This window comes from Hemicordylus capensis, chromosome 7 (genome assembly GCF_027244095.1).
Source record: "Hemicordylus capensis ecotype Gifberg chromosome 7, rHemCap1.1.pri, whole genome shotgun sequence".
Classification (NCBI taxonomy): domain Eukaryota; kingdom Metazoa; phylum Chordata; class Lepidosauria; order Squamata; family Cordylidae; genus Hemicordylus; species Hemicordylus capensis.
In genome coordinates this window covers 26077323-26097403 of record NC_069663.1, presented here as the reverse complement: position 1 = coordinate 26097403, position 20081 = coordinate 26077323, and the positions used below count along the sequence as shown (strand labels likewise).

The following is a 20081-nucleotide window of genomic DNA, read 5'->3' as shown; positions in this document are numbered from 1 at the left end:
GCTGCCACTGGAGCACCTCCTTGGGACCCATTGGATCCTCGAGGGTGTTTTCAAGGAATGCCTCTCCTCGCACTCCATGCAAAGCGTGCAAGAAGCACAAGGAGAGAAGAGGAGGCTGCTGGCCACCTGCCCTCCTCCACGCTCCTCATGCCACTTCCACAGCTCGGAAAAGTGGATCCTGAAAGGTGGCTGGCCCTCCCCAGTGGGATGGGGCAGGAGTCCAGGACAGCATGTGGCGCCCCATCTGTGACCAGGACTACACCGGGGATCACAGCCAACCACTGACCAGGACTGAAGAAACTTTGATCCTGAGGCCAAGCCTTGTTCCACACAGGAATCTTTTTAGGATCATAGGAAGCTGCCTTCTACCTAGTCAGGCCACTGGTCCCTCTAGATCAGTATTGTCTACACTGACTGGCAGCAGCCCTCCAAGGTTTCAGGCAGAACTCTTTCTAGGAGTGTGCACAAAACCTGTTTGCCTGGTACAGTTTGAGTCCAAACTGGGCATGTCCCCGAACAACTCCCCTAGCTTGGTTTGAAATTGAGCCGGTTTGGGGGTTAGAAAGTTTTTTAAAAATATATTATTAATTTAAACACTCACCGCCAGGTCTAGTGGCCTCGGGTGTGTGTGTGTGTGCAGCCGCGGGGAGGGGGTGTGTCTCAGCCATTTCCCCTCCCCCTGCTGGCCTCCCTCTGGTCTTCCAAGGGCCGTTTCAGCCCTTTCTCCAGTGGTGGCAGCCATTTTGGAGGCCACTGCACATGCACCCTGGCTATTTGCATGGCCTGACCCAGTTAGGCCAGGCTGCCTAAGTGGAGAGGCCAGACTGGCTGAAGGTTCGACTGGTAGAATCATGGGAGGCTCATGCCAAAGGTGAAGCCGCCTCTGTGACTCCTCTTTCAATATTTCATGTATTTTCACTCCAAAGCCAAGTGGGGAGCAAGGATGGAGGGAAATTGAAATATTTAAAAAAGTCCAATCTCGCTCCTGTTTTTCTTGACAGCAACGACATGGTGAGTTACATATACCTCTCCAACTTCCCGAGTACATCCTTCATCAAGTATTTTGTTCAGTCGTATCATGGGCAGTTTGCCTGTGTGACAGACGAAGATGAGGTATTTTGACTTGTCTTTCCTATGGATCAAGTGGCTGGTTGTTTTGGAAGGGAGAAGGGAGGAATAATGGTGTGGTTGTGCAGAGTGCAGCTGGGTTAGCACTGTGACATTATGAATACATTCACCCCTATCCCTGCAGCAGGCTTTCAGTTTAGATTGTGGTGTATTTATGTATGTATGTACGTATATGATAAATAAATAAAAAGGCTTACAGCCCAAAGTAGGGAGGGAAAGGTGTGATTGACATATGAGCATATGAAGCTGCCTCCTACTGTGTTGTTACAGAGCCACTCCATACATGCATACCCAGAATTAAATGTGCCTAGGATTGGACTGTGAATCTGTTCATTGCTCCGCTACACTATACACTCAGCACCCCCCAAACCCAGAATCGGGTGCGGAAACATGTCTCTCTCTCTATAGCTATTGATACCTCATCCATTTTGGCCAAGAGTGTGCATGAGCAGATTTTACTTCTCCTCCTAGATCTGGGTTGCCGATGAACGTGGCTCAGAAATAAAAAAGGTGTATCCATCGAAAGCCTGGGATGTGTTCAGCACTCTGCAGGTAATGGGAGGCTCGCCAGATTATGGCCTGCAAGAGGCCCTGGTCAGCGTCTTCTATGACATGGACGAGCTGCAAGAGGTGGGTGTGTCCGGCTGCAGGTGCACCAGTTGGGAAAACCCAGGAGATTTCAGGTGGGGAAGGGGGGCTGGCAGGTGAAGCTGCCGGTGAGCCAGAACATGCAGCTGCCACTGAAAACAGCAGTCACATGGCAGGAAATAGCAGGGAGGTGACTGAGTGGTGGCCTCCAGGCCAGAAGACTGCCTCTTTAAGGCTTTCCAAGCCCCAGGAAAGGGGCAAAGCCTGGGAGGCAGAATCCAGCGCACATCAGGGCTCAGTTGGAGCCAGGAACCCTCCAGAATGAGTCATCTGCTCCTTGGGATCTGTCCAGGGTGCTGAAGGGTTCCCGTCCTAGGATGGGACATGCTGCCCCTGCCGGTTGTTTCCTGCTGCCATCTGCCCAGGTCCACTCTCTGGAAATCTGTGGGCTCAGCCAGGATGCAGCTGAGGACGGGGAAGCATCACATGATGATGTAAGCTGCACTACAACAGTTTCATGACCAGGTACTGCTAGTATGCTGGACTCCAGTTTAAGGAGGTTGGCAGCAGGGCCTTAGCCTCATTTTCTTTCTTCTGGGTTGTTTAAAAAAGAAAAAGAAAAAAGAAAAAGAGAGAGGGTGACTAGATGCAAAGGAGAACAGGGCCCTTGAGCATGGAAAAGTTGTGTAGAAGTGAGAATTTCAGCAGGCCCAGCTTTTCTCCTTTCAGGATGATAGGCTCCCCAGTACTTGGCAATGATTAACAGTGCAACAACCCTGCCCAGCTTTGCATCTGGTTACCCTAGACAGAAATAATAATAATTAATAATAATAATAATAATTTGATTTCTATACCGCCCTTCCAAAAATCGCTCAGGGCGGTTTACAAAGAGAAATAACAAACAAATAAGATGGCTCCTTGTCCCCAAAGGGCTCACATTCTAAAAAGAAACTTAAGACACACACCAGCAACAGTCACTGGAAGTACTGTGCTGGGGTTGTATAGGGCCAGTTACTCTCCCCCTGCTAAATAAAGAGAATCACCACGGTAAAAGGTGCCTCTTTGCCCAGTTAGCAGGGGAAAAGCAGAAAGATAGACATGGATATTTAAAATGGATGGGAGATAGACATTCATCAACATAGACATTTGAATTTAAAAGCATCCTGTTTTATATTGTTTGTTTTGAAGATTTAGACTGCTCCTTTCAGTCAAATGATCTCCAAGGTGGCTCCTCCCTCCCTCCCTTCCTTCTTCCTTCCTCTTCTGCAGTCCCAGGGCAACTGGCAGCTATTGTTATGCTTTAATCTTTGTTAGTGGCATTGATTTCTCTTTTAGATAGAAGAATGGTGGGAGAAATGAAATATTACCAGCTGGTCCCTTGTTGCAGGTTATAGTTAAAGATGAGCCTATAGCAGAAAAGCCTGAAAGGCTACTGGTACTGGGCTAAATGTTCATGGCAGAAGCGGAGAACCAAATGTGAATCTTAGTTGCTGTGGTGTTCCACCTAACCAGAGGTTACTTTAAACATACCATTGGGTACCATCTTCCATTTCCCCCTCACAGTAAATAGCAGCTGCATTGCCCCCTGTGGACTGGGACCTTGCAAGGAGAGAGGCTTTAACCCTCTGCCCCCACCAAGTTCACCCACACCCTCACAATCACATGTGCACACATGTACGCGCGCACACACATGCATCCTCAGCATGTACAATTTGCCCTGGGGGGAAAAGCTGCATTTCCCCCAGGACAAATTGTGTGCCTGGTGGGGAGGGGGAATCCAGTTCAGTACCATGGTCGGGGGAGAGGGCTAAAGCCACACACACATGCCCCAGCCCTTCTGTTATTTATCACACATACAAACCAGCAACCACATTGTCCCAAGTTGCATGCTTCAAGTCAAGCAACTGGGGCAACTTAACGTAACCTAGTTTGACCAAAACTCTCCAAGTCTGGTCTCCTCTTCTTTCAGCTGGTGTATATGGCGAATGGAAGCAGCAAAGAAAGAATAATCAAGCGGAAATTCCCTCTGGATTATATTTTGACTTACGACCAGATGATAACCATCGCCTACAAAAGTATCCTATATGAGTGAGTGAAACAGGAGGCGTGGCGTTGGCTTACGACTATTTATATATCGCTTTCCAACAGAAGTTATCAAAGCATTTTACACAGAAAAATAAACAGCAGCAGCAGTAACAACAGCAAATATTTATATACCTTTTTTTCAAGAAAAGTTTCCAAAGCGGTTTACATAGGGAAATAATAAATAAATAAATTGAACAAATAAATAAATAAAACGGTTCCCTGTCCCCAAAGGGCTCACAGTCTAAAAAGGAGCGCAAGGTAGACGTCAGCAAAAGCCGCTGGAGGGATGCTGTGCTGGGGTTGGACTCTGAAATTGTCTCCAACATCTGGCAGGGCAGCAGAAAGAGTTTGACCTGCAGGAGGGTGGAGGTGTGTGTGTGTGTGTGTGTGTGGTGGGGGGCGCAACTTGTCCTGGCAACCCTGACGGAAAGTGACCCACCCGCCTTCCCATCAACAGTCTCGCGCCGTCTTTGGCCTCCTCCACTCTGGGGCCTGCTTGGCTCTCATGTGCATCCTTTCCAAACCTGGTCTACTCCTTTTGTCCTCAGAGGAAGGGACTACATCCGGTTCACCCACCCCTGCCCGTTTGCCATCCTGCGCATTGTGGAGCTGCCACTCCCGCAGCGCTTCACCCGGGTGGAGCATTACCGTGCTGAGCCGCCCGACATCATGGACAAAACCGGCTTCCATGACAACCGTACGCTGGCGGTGTACCAAGGGCTTGTCTTCCAGCTGCTCTGGCTGCACTCGGCCTACAACAGGGTGAGAGCAGGTTTTGTTTCTCCTGGGGGGCGGGGGGCGGGGGGTGGACTCTGCTGCTACCCACAGGCTCCAGGTTTCAACCTCTTGTGTAGCATAGTCGGGCATGTGGAACCTCAATGTACGTGACACTTTACAAGGTAATGTGAGCAAAAGGAAGATCCCTGCCCCAGCAAGCTTACAGTATGAATGTGGCTGCTGGGCACCCATTCCTTGGCATCCAGGCCACTTGCTTCCTGGCGAGGGTGTTGTGCTCACCATGGGCCACCAGGGGACCCCATTTGCCCATGAGTCTTCTCTTTCCACTGAGTTTTTAGATAGCACAGCCGCTTCAGATTTTATTTACCCAGCCCGTTCCTCTGGCCACTGGAAGTCCTAGGCAGGCTGTGCACTCACCACTGCTGCTCTTGCTGGCACGGCAGAGGGCCCAGTGTGAGACCCCCAGCACTGTTCAGGCAGGCAGCAGCTGCAGCCTGAGCCCCTGCCAGACTTGTGCCTCCTTCTCTCATCCTTCCGCTTCTGCCTCCTTCCAAGATCTGGGAGTGAAGGCTGGAGCTGTTGCCACCCACCGTTTCACCCCCTTTTGGGCCCTCCGTTGTTGCTCCTGGTGGGACTGGCTAGAGGAGGCAGGCACTGTGTTTCCTATCCAGATTACCCCACTCAAAATCCAATTGTTATTCCTTTCAGCATTCCTAACCATGGTTTGCAAGCCACATTTGCCACCAGCCCAGTGGTGTTTCCCTCTCTCTCCTCAACTTGTTTGAACCTTACCCTGACTTTTGCTTTCTAGCCTTACGCAGACCCAGTCCACGATCCTACATGGCGCTGGTGGAAGGACAAGAAAGAAAATGCGGTAAGAAAAAAAGATTTTGAAGAACGCTCCTCGGGACATAAGAAGCCACCTTATCCTGAGTCAGACCCTTGGCCCACCTAGCTCAGTATTGTCTACACCAGGGGTTCTCGACCTTGGGACCCAGATGTTGGTGGACTTCAACTCCCATAATCCCCGGCCACAACGGCCAGATGCCATTGTGGTTGGGGGTTATGGGAGTTGAAGTCCACCAACATCTGAACCCCTGGTCTACACTGACTGGCAGCGGCTTGCCAAGGTTTCAGGTAGGAGTATCTGGAGATGCCAGAGACTGAACCTGGGACCTTCTGCGCTCAAGCAAATGCTCTACTACTGAGCTGCAGCCCTATCCCCGAAGGCAAATATCTTACAGTGCTCACATGTAGTCACCCATCCAAATGCAAACCAGGCTCACTTCTGCAAGACCAGCTTCCCTCCCCAAGGAACTCCTTCAGAAGAAAAGAGCTTTCCTCCCTTTGTTCCCTGCCCAAGAAATTATTGTAAGCTTTTGTCTTAAACTTACTTGCTTTCTCATCTGCCTGAATATTGCAATTCTGTGGAAGCATAGAAACAGGGCAGAGTTTGCTACTTAGAATGTCCACTTCCAATTTTATTTTTTTTTAAAAATAGGTTTCTTGTCCTTGTGTTTGCAAAGAGGGGTGGCTGAAAAAGATTTCATTTGGTTAGAGGGAGAGGTTTAGTGCCCTGCATCGTTCCTTGCCCTTCTCCCCATGACTAGCAAAACCCATTTTATAAGCTCCTTGGCAAACTTAAAAACAGCAGAAGAGCTTGTGCAAAATAAGAGCTGCTGCCATTTATTTATTTTACATTATTTACTCAGGTTGCAGATCTCAGCTTTTTTTGGTAACAGGTTTTGGATTGTCTGAGTGCAGGCTTTTATTAGATTAAATTCAAAGCCTACTGAATAGGGTAGACCAGAAGTTTCAATCAGTCCAATCACCCTGGCCCCACTCTCCAGGAATACTACTATTACGTAGCGAGCAACAGGAATTCCTCGGGAGGCATGTACGTCGACATGAGCAACTATGCCAAGATCTACACGCGGACTTCAAATAATAAGCTGCCTGTCACAATCTTCCTGGACAAGAACAACACTTACACCTTCTCCGTGTACTTGAGCATCAGGACATCCAAAGAGAGCAGTAAGCACTAGCAGCTAGGATGGAGGGAGGAGGAATGGAGAAGTCATGCCATGCCCAAGAAAGCGGGGGAACAGACAGAGGAAAGAGAAGCCGGGCTGTCTGTGTGTGTTTTGAACAAATAAAACACCCCCTTGGCACCCACCCAACGATATGAGGTACAGCATGAAAGGAGATCCTTCACAAAAATTGCAGTGTGCAATACAGTAACATTATTTAATGAGAGCAATTATTTAACTTAGAGCACTTTTTAGATATATATGTATTTACAAATTGGACGATCGTGACAAAATGGCAGGAAATCTGCTGCAGTATTCAAGGCCACATGTAGCAGCAGTGCAAAAACACCCACAGGGAGGAAACACACAACTGTGTGATATAAAAATGGGGAACGCACCCCACCAATGGCAGCAAGAGCTCAACAAAGCAACATTCAGGCAGTTCCAAAGGCCTCCCAGAGGAGTTGGAAGACACCGGATAATGGAAGGGGGGGGGGGGTTTGTATCAGATTGATGCCACAACCGAACCTATGAAGCTACCTTCTGCTGAGCCTGCCACATTGCACGTGGTTACACCATAGATTCAGAGGGACTAAAACTGGATTTCCTTTCCCTCCCTGCAGTGGGGGAGTCGGCGGAAGAAAATTCCCTCAATGCTGTGTGGCTTACAGTAGTTTTAGCCCATCCAGAATACCTCCATGCACATCTGCAAAGACAAGAACTCATTAGCAGAGGCTCAGTGCTATATGAGGTAAGGACCTTTCAAGTCCTAGAAACCTGAAGGAGGTGGAGCCACACCTTGAGAAGGAGAAATGCAACCCTGTTCCAGTCTAAAGTGTGAGTAATCTAGAGCCCAACATAAGAGCAGCCCTGCTGGATCAGGCCCAAGGAAGCCCATCTAGTCCAGCATCCTGTTTCGCATAGTGGCCCACCAGATGCTGCTGGAAGGCTACAGGCAGGAGTTGAGGGCATGCCCTCTCTCCTGCTGTTACTCCCCTGCAACTGGTAACACATGGATGCTGAGATCACATTGGCCCTACAGTTGCTTGCAATACGACAAATGAGAATATGACAAATATTGATATACCACTTTTCAACAAAAGTTTCCAAAGCGGTTTACATAGAGAAAAATAAATAAAGATGGTCCCCTGTCCCCAAAGGGCTCACAATCTAAAAGAAACGTAAGATAGACACCTACAACAGCCACTGGAGGGATGCTGTGCTGGGGATGGAAAGGGCCAGTTGCTCTCCCCTGCTCACCACTTTATAATCACCACTTTAAAAAGGTGCCTCTTTGCTCAGTTAGCAGGGGACAATAGCACTGGCACCCATGGCAGAAGCCCCTTTGAGCAGAGTGCCTTTTTGCCTGTGGAAAGGGGCTTCTGAAAGGCATGTGGATCCACAGCTGTCCTTGCGCTTCCACCTCAGAATGGAAGAGTAACCCTTCGCAGTGTTCAAGCGCCCTAGTGTGGGAATTGGTCCTGGTCCCACTCCCGCTCCAAGTTTCTTTCTGAAAGCAGCAGGAACCAGGTTGGGGGAAAGCTGGTGCAAGAGGCTGGTGAGCCAGATCAGCAAAAGACCCAGCTGAGTCATGCCAGGGAGAACCAATGAGCTGTCTGGGGGTGGAGCCAGGCAGAAGCTCCTCATTGGCCAGCCATACTGTAGCCAACATGCAGAGCAGGGTGTCCCTGGTTCAAGTCTCAGTTGCTGCTGTCAGCAGGAGGAGGAGATGGCGGAGGCCTTTCCTCCTCTGGGTCAAACTCTTTGACTCTCTCTCTCTCTCGTAACTCCCCCACACCATGTTTTCTCTCTCTTGTAACTCCCATGTTCATGGCAACAACAACAAACAGGTGACAATCAGTGATGCCGGCCTTTACCCAAGGCAAGAACTCAGTGGGAAGAACCTTCTGAAGAGTTCGCTTGTTATGAAGGTAGCAAGAAAAGCTTCCTCCCCTCCAGTTCCATGGTCTTTCTTTCCCTTGTGGCCCTCTGGGGCCAGATTAGCCCCTCTCAGACCTCCGGATTGGGCTCGGACTGGAACCCCACTCCCTTCTCCCATGCTGGGTAATGCCACCGGCCAGAGAACACTGGCCCTCTAGTGGTAAAAGTGGCTAGAAATGGCCCTTTCTCGGAGACGAAAAGCGTTCAGGTTTTCTTTTCACGTCTCAGGTTGTGCGTTCGAGGATGAACTGTTACCACTACACGGACGAGGGGCCAGAGATAACGGTAATGGCGGGTTTGGTTTCCGGAGGGGAAGGTCATTTACCTCATACTCATATTATGATGCTTGATGTTTTAGTCAGGGTGGAGGCAGGAATATCGACCCTCTATGTCCAGCCAGCTTCTTCATACCTTCACCACGGCTAGCACAGCTAGTCCACGTGGGTGTTGTTAGCCCTGGGTCCATGGGCCTGAGCCCCAAATGTTTTCCTGTTGCCCTGCACCAACAACCCCGTTTTGAAAACGGAGGCTTTGCTCCAGCTTCTCCACAGTGCTCTCAGCGCTTGTGGCTGACCTTTCTGCTTCAGACGTGCCCCCACTCCTGGCCCTGCCTGGGCGTCACCCAGTTCTACAGCTTTGGCATAGGGCCCGAGCCCCACAAGAAGATGAAATGGGGGGGTGATTTGTTCATCCCCCGCCCTGGTTTTCTTATAGCGGGGACTCAAACAATGTAGCAGCTCTGCGTCCACAAAATTGGTACTAAGGGAGCGGAGGGGAGGTTGGAGGGCAGTACCTGAGAACGCCCCTGCTAGTCCACCTTTTCTCTGCCCTTCTATTCCTTGTGCTCAGATCTGCAGCAGGACAAGAAGCCCAGCCATCAAACCCTTTCACATTCAGAGCTTCCTCTGCCCCTGCCCCCCCCCCCGCCTCCTGGAACACCACCACATTCTTTGCCCAGTGATGGTAGGCTTGGAGGGGCCCCAGCTGTATGGTAAAGCACCTGCTCTATGTGCAGAAGGTCCCAGGCTCCAGCCCCAGCCCCTCCAGTTAAAAGGCTCTGTCTGCAGTCTCTGGGAAAGACCCCGCTTGATTCTCCAAGCAGCTGCTGCCAATCAGAGGAGACTGACTTAGGCTAGGTGAGACCCGCAGGCTTGTTCAGCCTAGGGCAGCTCCGAATGCAAGGCTAACTCTGGAGGGCTGGAACAAGCCCCCCCCCCCCGAAGGAGTTCTAAAGCCTTTGGGCCACTGCAGAAAAGGCCCCGCATCAGGACACCTGCGGCCGTTCTTCTGAGGGCGAGGCGACCTGGAGCAGAACCCCTAAGGAAGATCTTGAAGCACATCTAGGTCCACATGGGAGAGCCTTTTAGGCCTCTGAGCCCAGGCTGTTGAGGAGAGTCCTTGGGGGACCTTTCTGGAAGCCCTTCTGGATTTCCTTGGCATCTTCTCCAGGATCCCTGGAGGAGAGGAGAGAGACAGTGATGGTGGGCCTCCTCTCCCGTTCAGCTGGGTAAACTTGAAAAAAGCAAGGGAAGAGGAGGGGAGGGTGACGATGTGACCAATGCGAGCTGGATAGAGCAGCATTTCATCCCCCCTCCTGCTCGTACCCTTCCCCCTTCCTTGCTATTGGGCGATCAGGAGCCTGCCTGGCTCTCCGGTCCTGGCTGGGCACTCCTTTGGCTCAGTTTATGGTTGTGAGGACAGCCTGTTTCTCTGCACTTTGCAGCCACCATCAACCCCACTCCTGGCTGCTTTCCTTAGGGCCCTGTCACACGGAAATTAAGCAGGTGACATTTTCTCTCCACATATTTCCATGCCAGGAAAAGCTCTGGCTGATTTTGATTTTTATTTTTAAATCTGCATCATACCCGGTTGACATTAAAGGCTCAGGAAGAGAGCCAGTGCAAAAAGGTGGCAATCACCTTTGGCTACACTGCAGCGGGGAGTTTCTCTTCACGCCAGGCACTGGTGAGGAGTCACAGGCCTCCCTGGTGCCTAGCACCAGCTGAGAAGGCATCCAAGCCATCCTCTGCAACCTGGTCCGAATCCCCGTTCAGCCAGGAAACTCAGTGGGTGACTCTGGGCCAGCCATGTATCTCTCAGCCTAACCTACCTCACAGGGTTGTTGTGAGGATCAGAATAACCATGTACACTGCTCTGAGCTCCTCGGAGGGAAAGCGGGATATAAGTATAAAACCCGAAACAAATAAAGCGTTGCTCTACAGTCCATGGTGGCAGCAGCTCCGTTTCCCTCTCTGCCTGTCCCCCACAGGGCAACAATCACATGGGTGTCAACGTTGGATGCCCTCCGGGCAAGAGGCTGGCTTTTGACATCACGGGCACTCTTAAGGAAACCAAGCTGAAGAACAAGCGCTACTTTGACTGCTACTACCCAGACCCGGAGATGCCCTGCTTCTACTTTAGCGACGGTAAGGCTGGGGTGGGGGGTGGACTGAATCATTCTGAATCACCTAGAGGCAAGTAGTAGGACAGCAATCTCCTTCATGATACGGACCCTGTTCTGTGGGGACTTGCCGCTGTTGTGGCTGGACTGCAGTCCCTTTGCCCACATCGCTGCTTCAGGGCACAAAGCCATTGGAGGCTGCCTGCTCTCTCTGCCCAGTCCTGAGTGGCTTGGAGGCAGCGGGGAGTTCCTCAGAGAGCATCCCCCAAGGGGGTAGTCCGCAGGCAGGAGCCGTCTTGGCCCCAGGCAGACGGCAGAGCCAAACGCGTGGGCTTCCTTTGCAGTGCTCTACCCTTCCTTTTTGATCCAAGACATGGTGACAGGAGACTCTGGCCTTTTCAAGGGAAGGTAAGGGCAGCGTCCGCAGCAGAACTTTCCCTCGCCTTGTGGCAATGCTGAGTTGGAATCGGGACCTCACAGGGCACGTTGTCTGTGGCCTGGTAGGGAGGCAGAAGTCCCTAAGTCAGGGCCGGGACCCTCCAGGCCCACCAGGAAGTTGGCGCTGGCAGGCTTGCAGGCCAAGCTGAAGACCCCTCCGAGGAGGAGGTCCGGCAGCCCTGTCACAGCCCAGTCAGAGGGACGCTTCTGTCCCGGCTGCTTGGATCATGCATGGGGGAGGGGGCGGGAGCAGTCAAGTGCTTGAATTCATTTTCCTCTTCTCTGGTGTGGTGGCAGCTACGTCTTCAAGGTCATTGGCGGGGGAACATTGCAAGAGAACATCTCTTTCTTCACCGAGGAAGAGGTTGTACAGTACAACACTATGAACGGCAGGTGACTGCAACGCGTCAGCTCCCACAGTGCCCAGCAGTGTGGCTGTGCACGGAGATCTCTGGGTCAAAGGCCAGGTGCCCCCTCCTCCCTGTACCTCAGTTGCTGGCACCACCCAGCAATTTAAAGCAAGGCTGGCAGGAAACTTCATTTAAAAGTAGCCAGCAGGCCCCTGAGACTTGTGGGCTTTCACAGACAGCCCCTTTAGGTTTGGCCAGGTTCAACCCTTGTGGTTGCATAGGTAAGGCTACAGTAGGCTTGTTCACACAGTGCATCTGTAGCGGAGGTGCCAGCCATGATTGTAGCTGGGGCTCGCTGCACACCTGGCAGGTGCTTTCCCCTTCTGAATCGCCACGCATCCAGTTGCCCATCCCAGTCCAGAACTGGCTGCCACAGGGGGCCCAGCAGAGCAGCATTCCCTCCACTCCTCCCTTTTCAGGCTATTTATGGGCCACAACAAAGGCATTTGTGTTGGGGGGTGGGGGTGGCTGGGCTAGTAAGGATGTGAGTGAGCTAGTGACCTATTGGCATGCTAAAACTGTCCCTGACAATGCTTGGCTTCTTTTTTCTTCTTCATAGCGATACATCCAGTTTGATCTGGCTTAGGCATGAGAGTGTCGAAGATATGGTGGACCCCGAAGGCTTCCACATTTTATCTTATAACAACTCTGGGATTGTGTAAGGAAATTGCCTGTGTGAGGTGTGATGGGGAGGGCTTCCAACCAGGGCTTCCAGTGGCCAAGCTCAGGTGCCTTCCTCCCTGCACCATTGGGAAACTGCTGCTCAGGCAGAGGGAAGGTCCTTCCGGACAGCAGAAAGAGGCAGGACAGGGGGTACTTCCATGCACACAGCCCACCGCCGCCACTATGTATTGTCGTAATTCCATGTTAGGAGCATAGGCAGATGCCTTCTACCAGACCCTTGGTCCATCTGGCTCAGTATTGTCTTCACAGACTGGCAGCGGCTTCTCCAAGGTTGCAGGCAGGAGCCTCTCTCAGCCCTGACTGGAGATGCCACCAGGGAGGGAACTTGGAACCTTCTGATGCTCTTCCCAGAGAGGCCCCATCCCTTGAGGGCAACCTCTTACAGTGCTCACACATGTAGTCTCCCATTCAAGTGCAAACCAGAGTGGGCCCTTCTTGGCAAATGGAACAAGACATGCTTGCTACCACAAGGCCAGCTCTCTTCCCATATGGAAGAGCCCCAGGCTGTCTAGGGAACCAGTAGGCACTGGGCTGGCTCTGTCTAACTGCCGCTTCAGGCTGGGTTCTGCCATCTGAGCAACTTGTCAACTCCCGCCCCCTCCCCCAGCCTTTCAGAGTGCCTCTTCCCCCTGCCCCACCATCTTTTGAGAACCCAAACATCTACCCGACCTTGCCCTTCCTCTCCCCCGGAGCTCTGTCCCTTCCCGCTCCCCAGAGCCTTCTCTGCCTGCTCTGGAAACTGACCTGGGCCCTGCTGCTGATCTCAGAACCCGACAGAGGCCTGGCAGCATGTCGGTTTCTTACCTAAAATCTGCATCCCCAATTAAGAGGCCGTCTAGGTGCCTTTGCATACGTCTGCTTAATACCCCTGCGGTGCAGAGTAAGGACTTTTGCCTGCCTACCCCGGTGGGCCCCAGATTACCCCAGGCCTTTCCAGAAATCTGATCCCACCTCGATCCATGATACCGCCTATGGCATAACCAGTTGCTTTCATCCCATAGGTGGGTGTGCCAGAAGAATTCCCCCTGCTACGATACCGTTCCCACAGAAATGTCTGCTCCCGATTATTTCTTTGTGGTAAAGGTGTCCAACAGGTAACTGTGACGATTTCTACTCAGTCAGCCACTGTGTTCATTCCTTATGTTATCTATGGATTTCCTATCATGGTTTTAGGCATGCTTATGTGGGGGCAGGCAAGCACTGGAGAGGTTGCCTTTTTTCAAGGACTTTCCTCTTTTCCTGGAAATGAGGGCTTACAGTAGCCCTGGCCATGGAATCCACAGGTTCCATCCTGGTGGGCTTCCATCCAGGCACTGACCAGACTCAGACCTCCTTGGCTTCAGCAAGGTGGCTGATTCACATGCCTTCTGGCCATGGCTTAGGAAAAAAGGTTCCGCTGAATATGTTGGCGGGGGGTGGGGTGTCGGGTGGGACGGGGGGTAGGAAGGTCCCTCCTCTTAGTCCGCTTGTTTGGCCAAATGTCTTTTGTGTCAGCGCAAGACAAGTGTGCTCGCAGCCTCCTTCATAACACTCCATCATTGCACAACATTCTGGGTCAAAGGAAAAACAGGAAAGGGTGCCCCCACCAGGAAGTTTTCTTGCCTGCTCCCCCATCCCCCACCCCTGCCAAAACTTTGCAAATGGATCTGCAGAACTGGGGAAGGGTGGGACAGAGATTCCTTCTTAGCCCTAGTAGAGATGTAATCTACGTGATTGTGTGAGGGAGATTTACAGTGAGAAATTGACGCAGCAGGGGAAGCCAAGTTCTTCTGCTCCCTTGGGCAACCCACATCCTCCCATGTTCTGCTTCCACAGGGACGTGGACCAAACCACCTATTGTGACTACGCCTTGCAGTTCATCATCCACGTCCACGGCCTGGTCCTCAGCCCCAGCCGGGCCATGTTCCTAATGCAGGTAGGGATGGCAGCTGCTCCTGACCCTTGTCCCCTTTTGTTTGGGCATGCCCCTCCGTAGCCCAGCCCAGCCCAGCCATCTTCACATGCACATCATGTATCCGCGGAGCACTGGGGTGGTCTTGCCTACCGTATCCCTGCCCTCTGAGCTGCCAAACCCTCACCTGTTGTCTGTTCCGTTGTACTGAATTCTACTAACCCAGTGGCAGCCCCAGCCTGTCCAATGTGGACTGACAAAGAGCCATCAAGACTTCTCAGGGCTTGTTGTGCCTTGAATACTTTCTCTTTACAGAACCAGCCCATCTTATTGCTTCACTGTATGGTGCTATTTTGCTATGAAACATAGGAAACTGCCATATACTGAGTCAGACCATTGGTCTATCTAGCTCAGTATTGTCTTCACTGACTGGCAGCGACTTCTCCAAGGTTGCAGGCAGGAATCTGTCTCAGCCCTATCTTGGAGAAGCCAGGGAGGGAACTTGAAACCTTCTGCTCTTCCCAGAGCGGCTCCATCCCCTGAGGGGAATATCTTGCAGTGCTCACACATCAAGTCTCCCATTCAGATGCAACCAGGGCAGACCCTGCTTAGCTATGGGGACAAGTCATGCTTGCTACTACAAGACCAGCTCTCCTCTCCTAAAGGGGGGCAGGGAGAAAGCCCCACTGGAACAGAACAGTGGGAGCAATACATGTGCAAGCAATCTGTTTTTATTCAAAGTTGCCAGGGGCCATTGGTGAATGGCACTTACACGCGAGCAGAGCTCATACAAAAGAGCTTGGCCATGGGGGAGGGCCCAGCTCATGAATATAGGACTATCAGCTCTATATTAGATGCTGTGTGGTAGCTCCGTTGTAATCCTGCTTCCAGCTAAGCAATGCCTCAGCAGTGCTAAAGAGTTCTAGAGTGGAAGCATCCTGAGTGAGAGAAAGAAGAGTACACCCAGCTCTTTTAGATGGGATTGTCCAGAGTAGGTGTCTGGCAAAGAAAGCCTAGGTCCTTCTGGCAATCTCTGTGCTGTTGAATCACATGCAGGGAGAGGAGAGCTGGTCTTGTGACAGCAAGCATGACTTGTCCCCTTTGCTAAGCAGGGTCCACCCTGGTTGCATATGAATGGGAGATGATGTGTGAGCACTGTAGGCTGCTCTGGGAATAGCAGAAGGTTCCAAGTTCCCTCCCGGGCAGCACCTCCAAGAGAGGGCTGAGAGAGACTCCTGCCTGCAACCTCGGAGAAGCCGCTGCCAGTCTGTGGAGACAATACTGAGCTAGATGGATCAAGGGTCTGACTCAGTATATGGCCACTTCCTATGTTCCTAACTCCTGCTAACTAGTACCAAAGACTTAAGAGTCCCGTTGGTTGTGCGTTTTGTTTTTTGTTGTTGGTGGTGTGTCTTCCCTCTGCTCTAAGATTTCGATGGGGGTTGTAATCATCCTGGTCATCATATACATTCTGATCTACATCCTGAGCCCCAGGGTCAAGATCTTCTGCCACAAAACCTTCCGGAGATTCGGGGATGCCTTTGCTTTTCGGACTGGTGAGTTGGCAGCTGTGTGCAGCCAGCAGAGGTGGGCGAGGGGAACTCAGGGCTTTCTGGCTTCTTGGGTGGCTTGTGGAAACTTCTGCTGGGCAAAAGACCAGCCTACAGCTAAAGCTTTTTGAGATGACCCTGTGGGCTTCGATCAGCCAGTCCCATCATGAGGGCAATAGGCATTCCTGTCCCAGGGGAGCGAGGAGGGCTACAGCTGCCCTTAACACATCAAGGGCTCCCCAGCCTCTAAATTGCCCTCTGTAGGGCAATCTAAATTGCCCTACGTGTAAAGGGCTCGAATCTTCTTAGTCTAAAATGAGATTGGCCGCCCATAGCAGCCAAAGCAAGTCAAAGTGAAAGCAGCTCCCCACCTTTGTCCCGGGTTCCCTGTAACAGGCACTCCCAGATGTTGTGGACTACAAACTCCTGTAATCCCAGTGGCCAAAGGCCATTGCGGCTGGGGATTCTGGGAGTTGTAGTCCACAACATCTGGGGATCCCTCTTACAGGGGACCCTGCTTGGGTTTCCAGATGTTGTGGAACTCCAGTACTGCCCCCCCCCCCAGCCGCAACAGCCTTTGGTCATTGCAACGGGGGAGGATGGGAGTTGCAGTCTGACAACATCTGGGGGCCCAAGGCCAGGAAACACACACACACACACACACCCGCCTTAATGATTTTACTTTAGGGTAAAACAATGTGATATCTCTTTTGTGTTGCTGAAAGCCGTCTTTGGGGCAGAAAGGCGGGGTATAAATGAAAAATGAATCTTATAGCCTGAGTGGGGGCAAGGAAAGAAGAGGTACGTAATATGCGGTGCTTGAATTTGTCCTAGGTGGCTTAGTAGCTTCCTGTCCAAGACCACAGTTTCTCTGTGATGCTGCTAGGGGCATCCACAAGGCTCCTAGGAGGTGGCTTCCCTTTGCTGCTTCCAGAATTCCTGGAAGGACATGGTGGGAGTGGCTGACTCACCTTGCTCCTCTTCAGGGAGTCGCAGGCACTGGTCCACCCACCCACCTGCTCCTGGCCTGCCCTGCAAAACTCACCAGCTCCAGGATCCCTTGCCTTGCTATCACACTGGGCAGTGAGGGGAGTGCTCAGTTTTCCTTCCTCTCCCCTGGTTTGTGAGCAACAGAGCTCAACAGATCAGGACGGTGTAAAGGGACAAAGGTCCCATCTGCTGTTTTTATTTATTTATTTATTTTGCATTTATATACCGCTTTTCAGGCGAACCTCCCAAAGTGGTTTATAAATGTTGCTCCACAAGCTTCCCCACTGTCTGCAGCCACCCAGTGGAATAGCCTTTCGCTGCTGAGGAGGGCATCTTCCCTCCAACGCCATGCCAGGGAGGGGCCCTAGCTCCGTGGTAGAAACTCTGCTTTGCCTGTAGACAGTCTTGGCTTCTATCCCTGGCAGCATCTCCAGGGAGTTTTCCACACTGGGTTTTTAAAGCCCTTTAGCTTTCTTCTCCTCGGGAATGGAGGGAGTGCATTCACATACCGGGCAGATTTACCCCGAAGTCCCTGTGAGCTATCGGGGAGCCCTTCACACACCATTCGGGGTTTTCCCTGCATGTTAGAGTGCAGCCAGCTTTATATCCGGGAGGGGGAAATCCACTTTTTGCATCCAAAAAGTTTTTGGGCAACTTTACTGAGTTCGCAGTCAAGCCTTGCAGGAAACGCGCTGTAAAGCCTGCTGTGTGAAGAGCTCCCAGGCAGGGCTGAGAGAGACTCCTGCCTGAAACGGGAGGATGATAGGCCTTGGGCCTGACCCAGCGGGGCTGTTCTTATGTTCTTAAACCTTGGAGAGCTGCTGCCAGTCAATGTAGACAATACTGAGCTAGATGGACCCAGGGTCTGACTCGGTAGAAGGCAGCCCCCGATGTTCCTACGTAGGCCCATCTCCTTCACCACAGCTTGCCAATCCCAGAGCTGGAGTTAAGCACCTTCCTTTCCCCCCATGTTACCAATCGACACCCTGAACCTCTCGCTTCCCACCAGTTGCATCTCGAGCCAGCTTCTCCTGCGAATCCCTCAACATGCGGTCCTAGCTCAGCAGCAGAGCACCTGCTTTGTGGAAAGAGGGTCCGCTGGCGGCATCTCCGGGCAGAGCTGGGAAAGACCTGCCTGGAACCCTGGAGGCTCAGGGCCGGTCCCTGTAGGCTGGGGCTGCACAACTCTGGCCCTCCAGCTGTTGTTGGACTACAACTCTCATCACCCCCCACCACAGTGGCCCATAGTCATGGATGATGGACCTTGTAGTCCAACAGCAGCTGGAGGGCCTACGTTGTGCAGCCCTGCTGTAGACAGTACTGAATCAGATGGATCAGCTGCCTGTGTTCCTAAACATCTCTCTCTCTCTCTCTTTAACTTCCAGCGTCCAGCCTCACCTTCTCATCTTCCTTTACCAGTCAGGGTTCGCTGCACCATGATAGTGAGACTAGATCTCTACACGCTGCCTCTAAAGGGGTCTCGGGAATGACAGTCACACCGTGACACCAGCTCCGTCTCCCAGGCTGCTTGTTCCAATAGCCATTTCCTGTGTTGTCCGGATCAGAAATATCCCACCCACCCACCTCCACTCCCTGTGGCTCTAAGAAAACCCTTCAAAGGCTAACTCAAGCAGCTTCTGGAGTGAGCTGGGTGACACTCAGCTCAGACCCAGCAGTTCATGGCAACCAAATGACTTCTGAATCATTTCAGAAATAGGGAAACCAGGATTAACATAGGGAACTGGCCAGCCACACAGCTTGCTTGCAGGGGATTTCAGGAGGAGGACCCACAGATATTTGTGGTGGCTCATGGGATTGTCTTTGAGCAAGCCATTTGGCTCATTCACACGTGAATCTCATGTGAATGAGCCAGAGGATTACTCCAGAAGCCAGTTGCTCTCTGTCAAACGGCTAAGATATCAGCTGGTGGGAGATGTCTGGAGGCGACCTGGTTCCTAAGCACCTCACCCCAGGGAGTATCTTATCAGATGCAGTGGGAGTGTCTTGTTCACCTTGACCAGGGAAGACGTAGTTGAAAGACTGTAACCCATGTATTCTCATGACACACACGATTGTAGTTAAAGGGTTAATGGCAATCACCAAGCCAAGTACACTTCTGTAGAGCAGGGCGTGAGAACCTGTGTTTTAGCACGGATCATGACCCCACTGCCACAGTTAACTAGAATTAAACAATGACTAGTAACTACATATCATAGTTTAATCCTAGTTAACTGTGGTGGCAAGACTGTGATCGGCACTAAAGCGCACTCAGCTCACCGGTCGTAGCTACTACAATTGTTGTAACTACAATTGTGCGGGTCGTGAGAACACGGCCTCTGCTGCTGTTTTCGTTGTTTAATTTGCTGTTCTCCACGCCCCTTCAGTCACTCAAGTGCAGCCCATCTCTCTCACAATGTGTGAATTCTCTTCCCTTACCCTACTGCTGTGTAGCTCTTCCCTGATGAAAGTATCACAGAATTAAACCAGGCAGGGTAGAAATAGAGCTGGTCTGTCCATCTCACACAGTGGGAAAAGCCACAAGAATCCAATCCTGTGTGTACGTCTCCTGGCCTACTTTTAAAAACAAATTTCTATATGTTGGCAGTTTGTGAATGAATGGAAAACCTTTGTGTCTCCTAATGTATTCCTATATTTCCCTTAATAAGAAGATGGTTACCTTTTTACCTGTGTAAAAGGTAAGACTGTCTCTTAATCCTCTTACCTGTATTCACTCCTCTCCTAATGATTTGTTTGGGTCAGCCCTTCCAGAGTCATATGCTTTGTTCAATAAACCCCTGGCTACTTTGCTTTGGTAAGGAGTATCTGTTTCCTTTAGTCCCTGGGAAGAAGCTCTGTCAAACACAGTGGGATTTGCTTCCTGGGATACACACACACACAGGCCACAAATGTCCCCCATCCTCCTCTATAAATGTCGATCATTTTAAAGTTGAGCATCTCAGAGAGTGAGAGAGCAAGTGAGCACTGCATTTACCAGAGAACTACAGAAAACAGGCAGCCCAGGGCAAGCAGACGGTCTAAGGGTAAGCTACCCACAGGCGACCCTGAGGGAGAAGACAAGAAGGCTGATGCTTCCTCTTGAGGCTAGTGATTCAGATCTTCCATCTGGGGAGGCCAAATATTCCACTTTGCCAACTTTTTTTCATTCGAATGAGCCAGGGAATTACTCCAGAAGCCATTTGTTGTCTG

The 20081-nt window shown here is 51.4% G+C and overlaps 1 protein-coding gene across 3 annotated transcripts in view; it reads left to right on the top strand.

The window, feature by feature from the left end:
• Positions 1 to 20081, top strand: part of CATSPERG (cation channel sperm associated auxiliary subunit gamma) — a 46364-nt gene that overhangs the window by 25363 nt on the left and 920 nt on the right. For 2 of the 3 annotated variants that reach the window (XM_053266861.1, XM_053266859.1), the window contains exons 14-29: positions 1002 to 1113; positions 1600 to 1758; positions 3686 to 3804; positions 4350 to 4563; positions 5351 to 5413; positions 6390 to 6573; positions 7193 to 7320; positions 8420 to 8500; positions 8739 to 8795; positions 10780 to 10936; positions 11256 to 11319; positions 11647 to 11742; positions 12319 to 12417; positions 13445 to 13537; positions 14259 to 14358; positions 15764 to 15890. In XM_053266861.1, the coding sequence (XP_053122836.1) occupies positions 1002 to 1113; positions 1600 to 1758; positions 3686 to 3804; positions 4350 to 4563; positions 5351 to 5413; positions 6390 to 6573; positions 7193 to 7320; positions 8420 to 8500; positions 8739 to 8795; positions 10780 to 10936; positions 11256 to 11319; positions 11647 to 11742; positions 12319 to 12417; positions 13445 to 13537; positions 14259 to 14358; positions 15764 to 15890 (1853 nt within the window). Of the gene's footprint in view, positions 1 to 1001; positions 1114 to 1599; positions 1759 to 3685; positions 3805 to 4349; positions 4564 to 5350; positions 5414 to 6389; positions 6574 to 7192; positions 7321 to 8419; positions 8501 to 8738; positions 8796 to 10779; positions 10937 to 11255; positions 11320 to 11646; positions 11743 to 12318; positions 12418 to 13444; positions 13538 to 14258; positions 14359 to 15763; positions 15891 to 18259; positions 19691 to 20081 lie in introns of those variants that run through there. The other variant, XM_053266862.1, reaches the window with a different exon arrangement.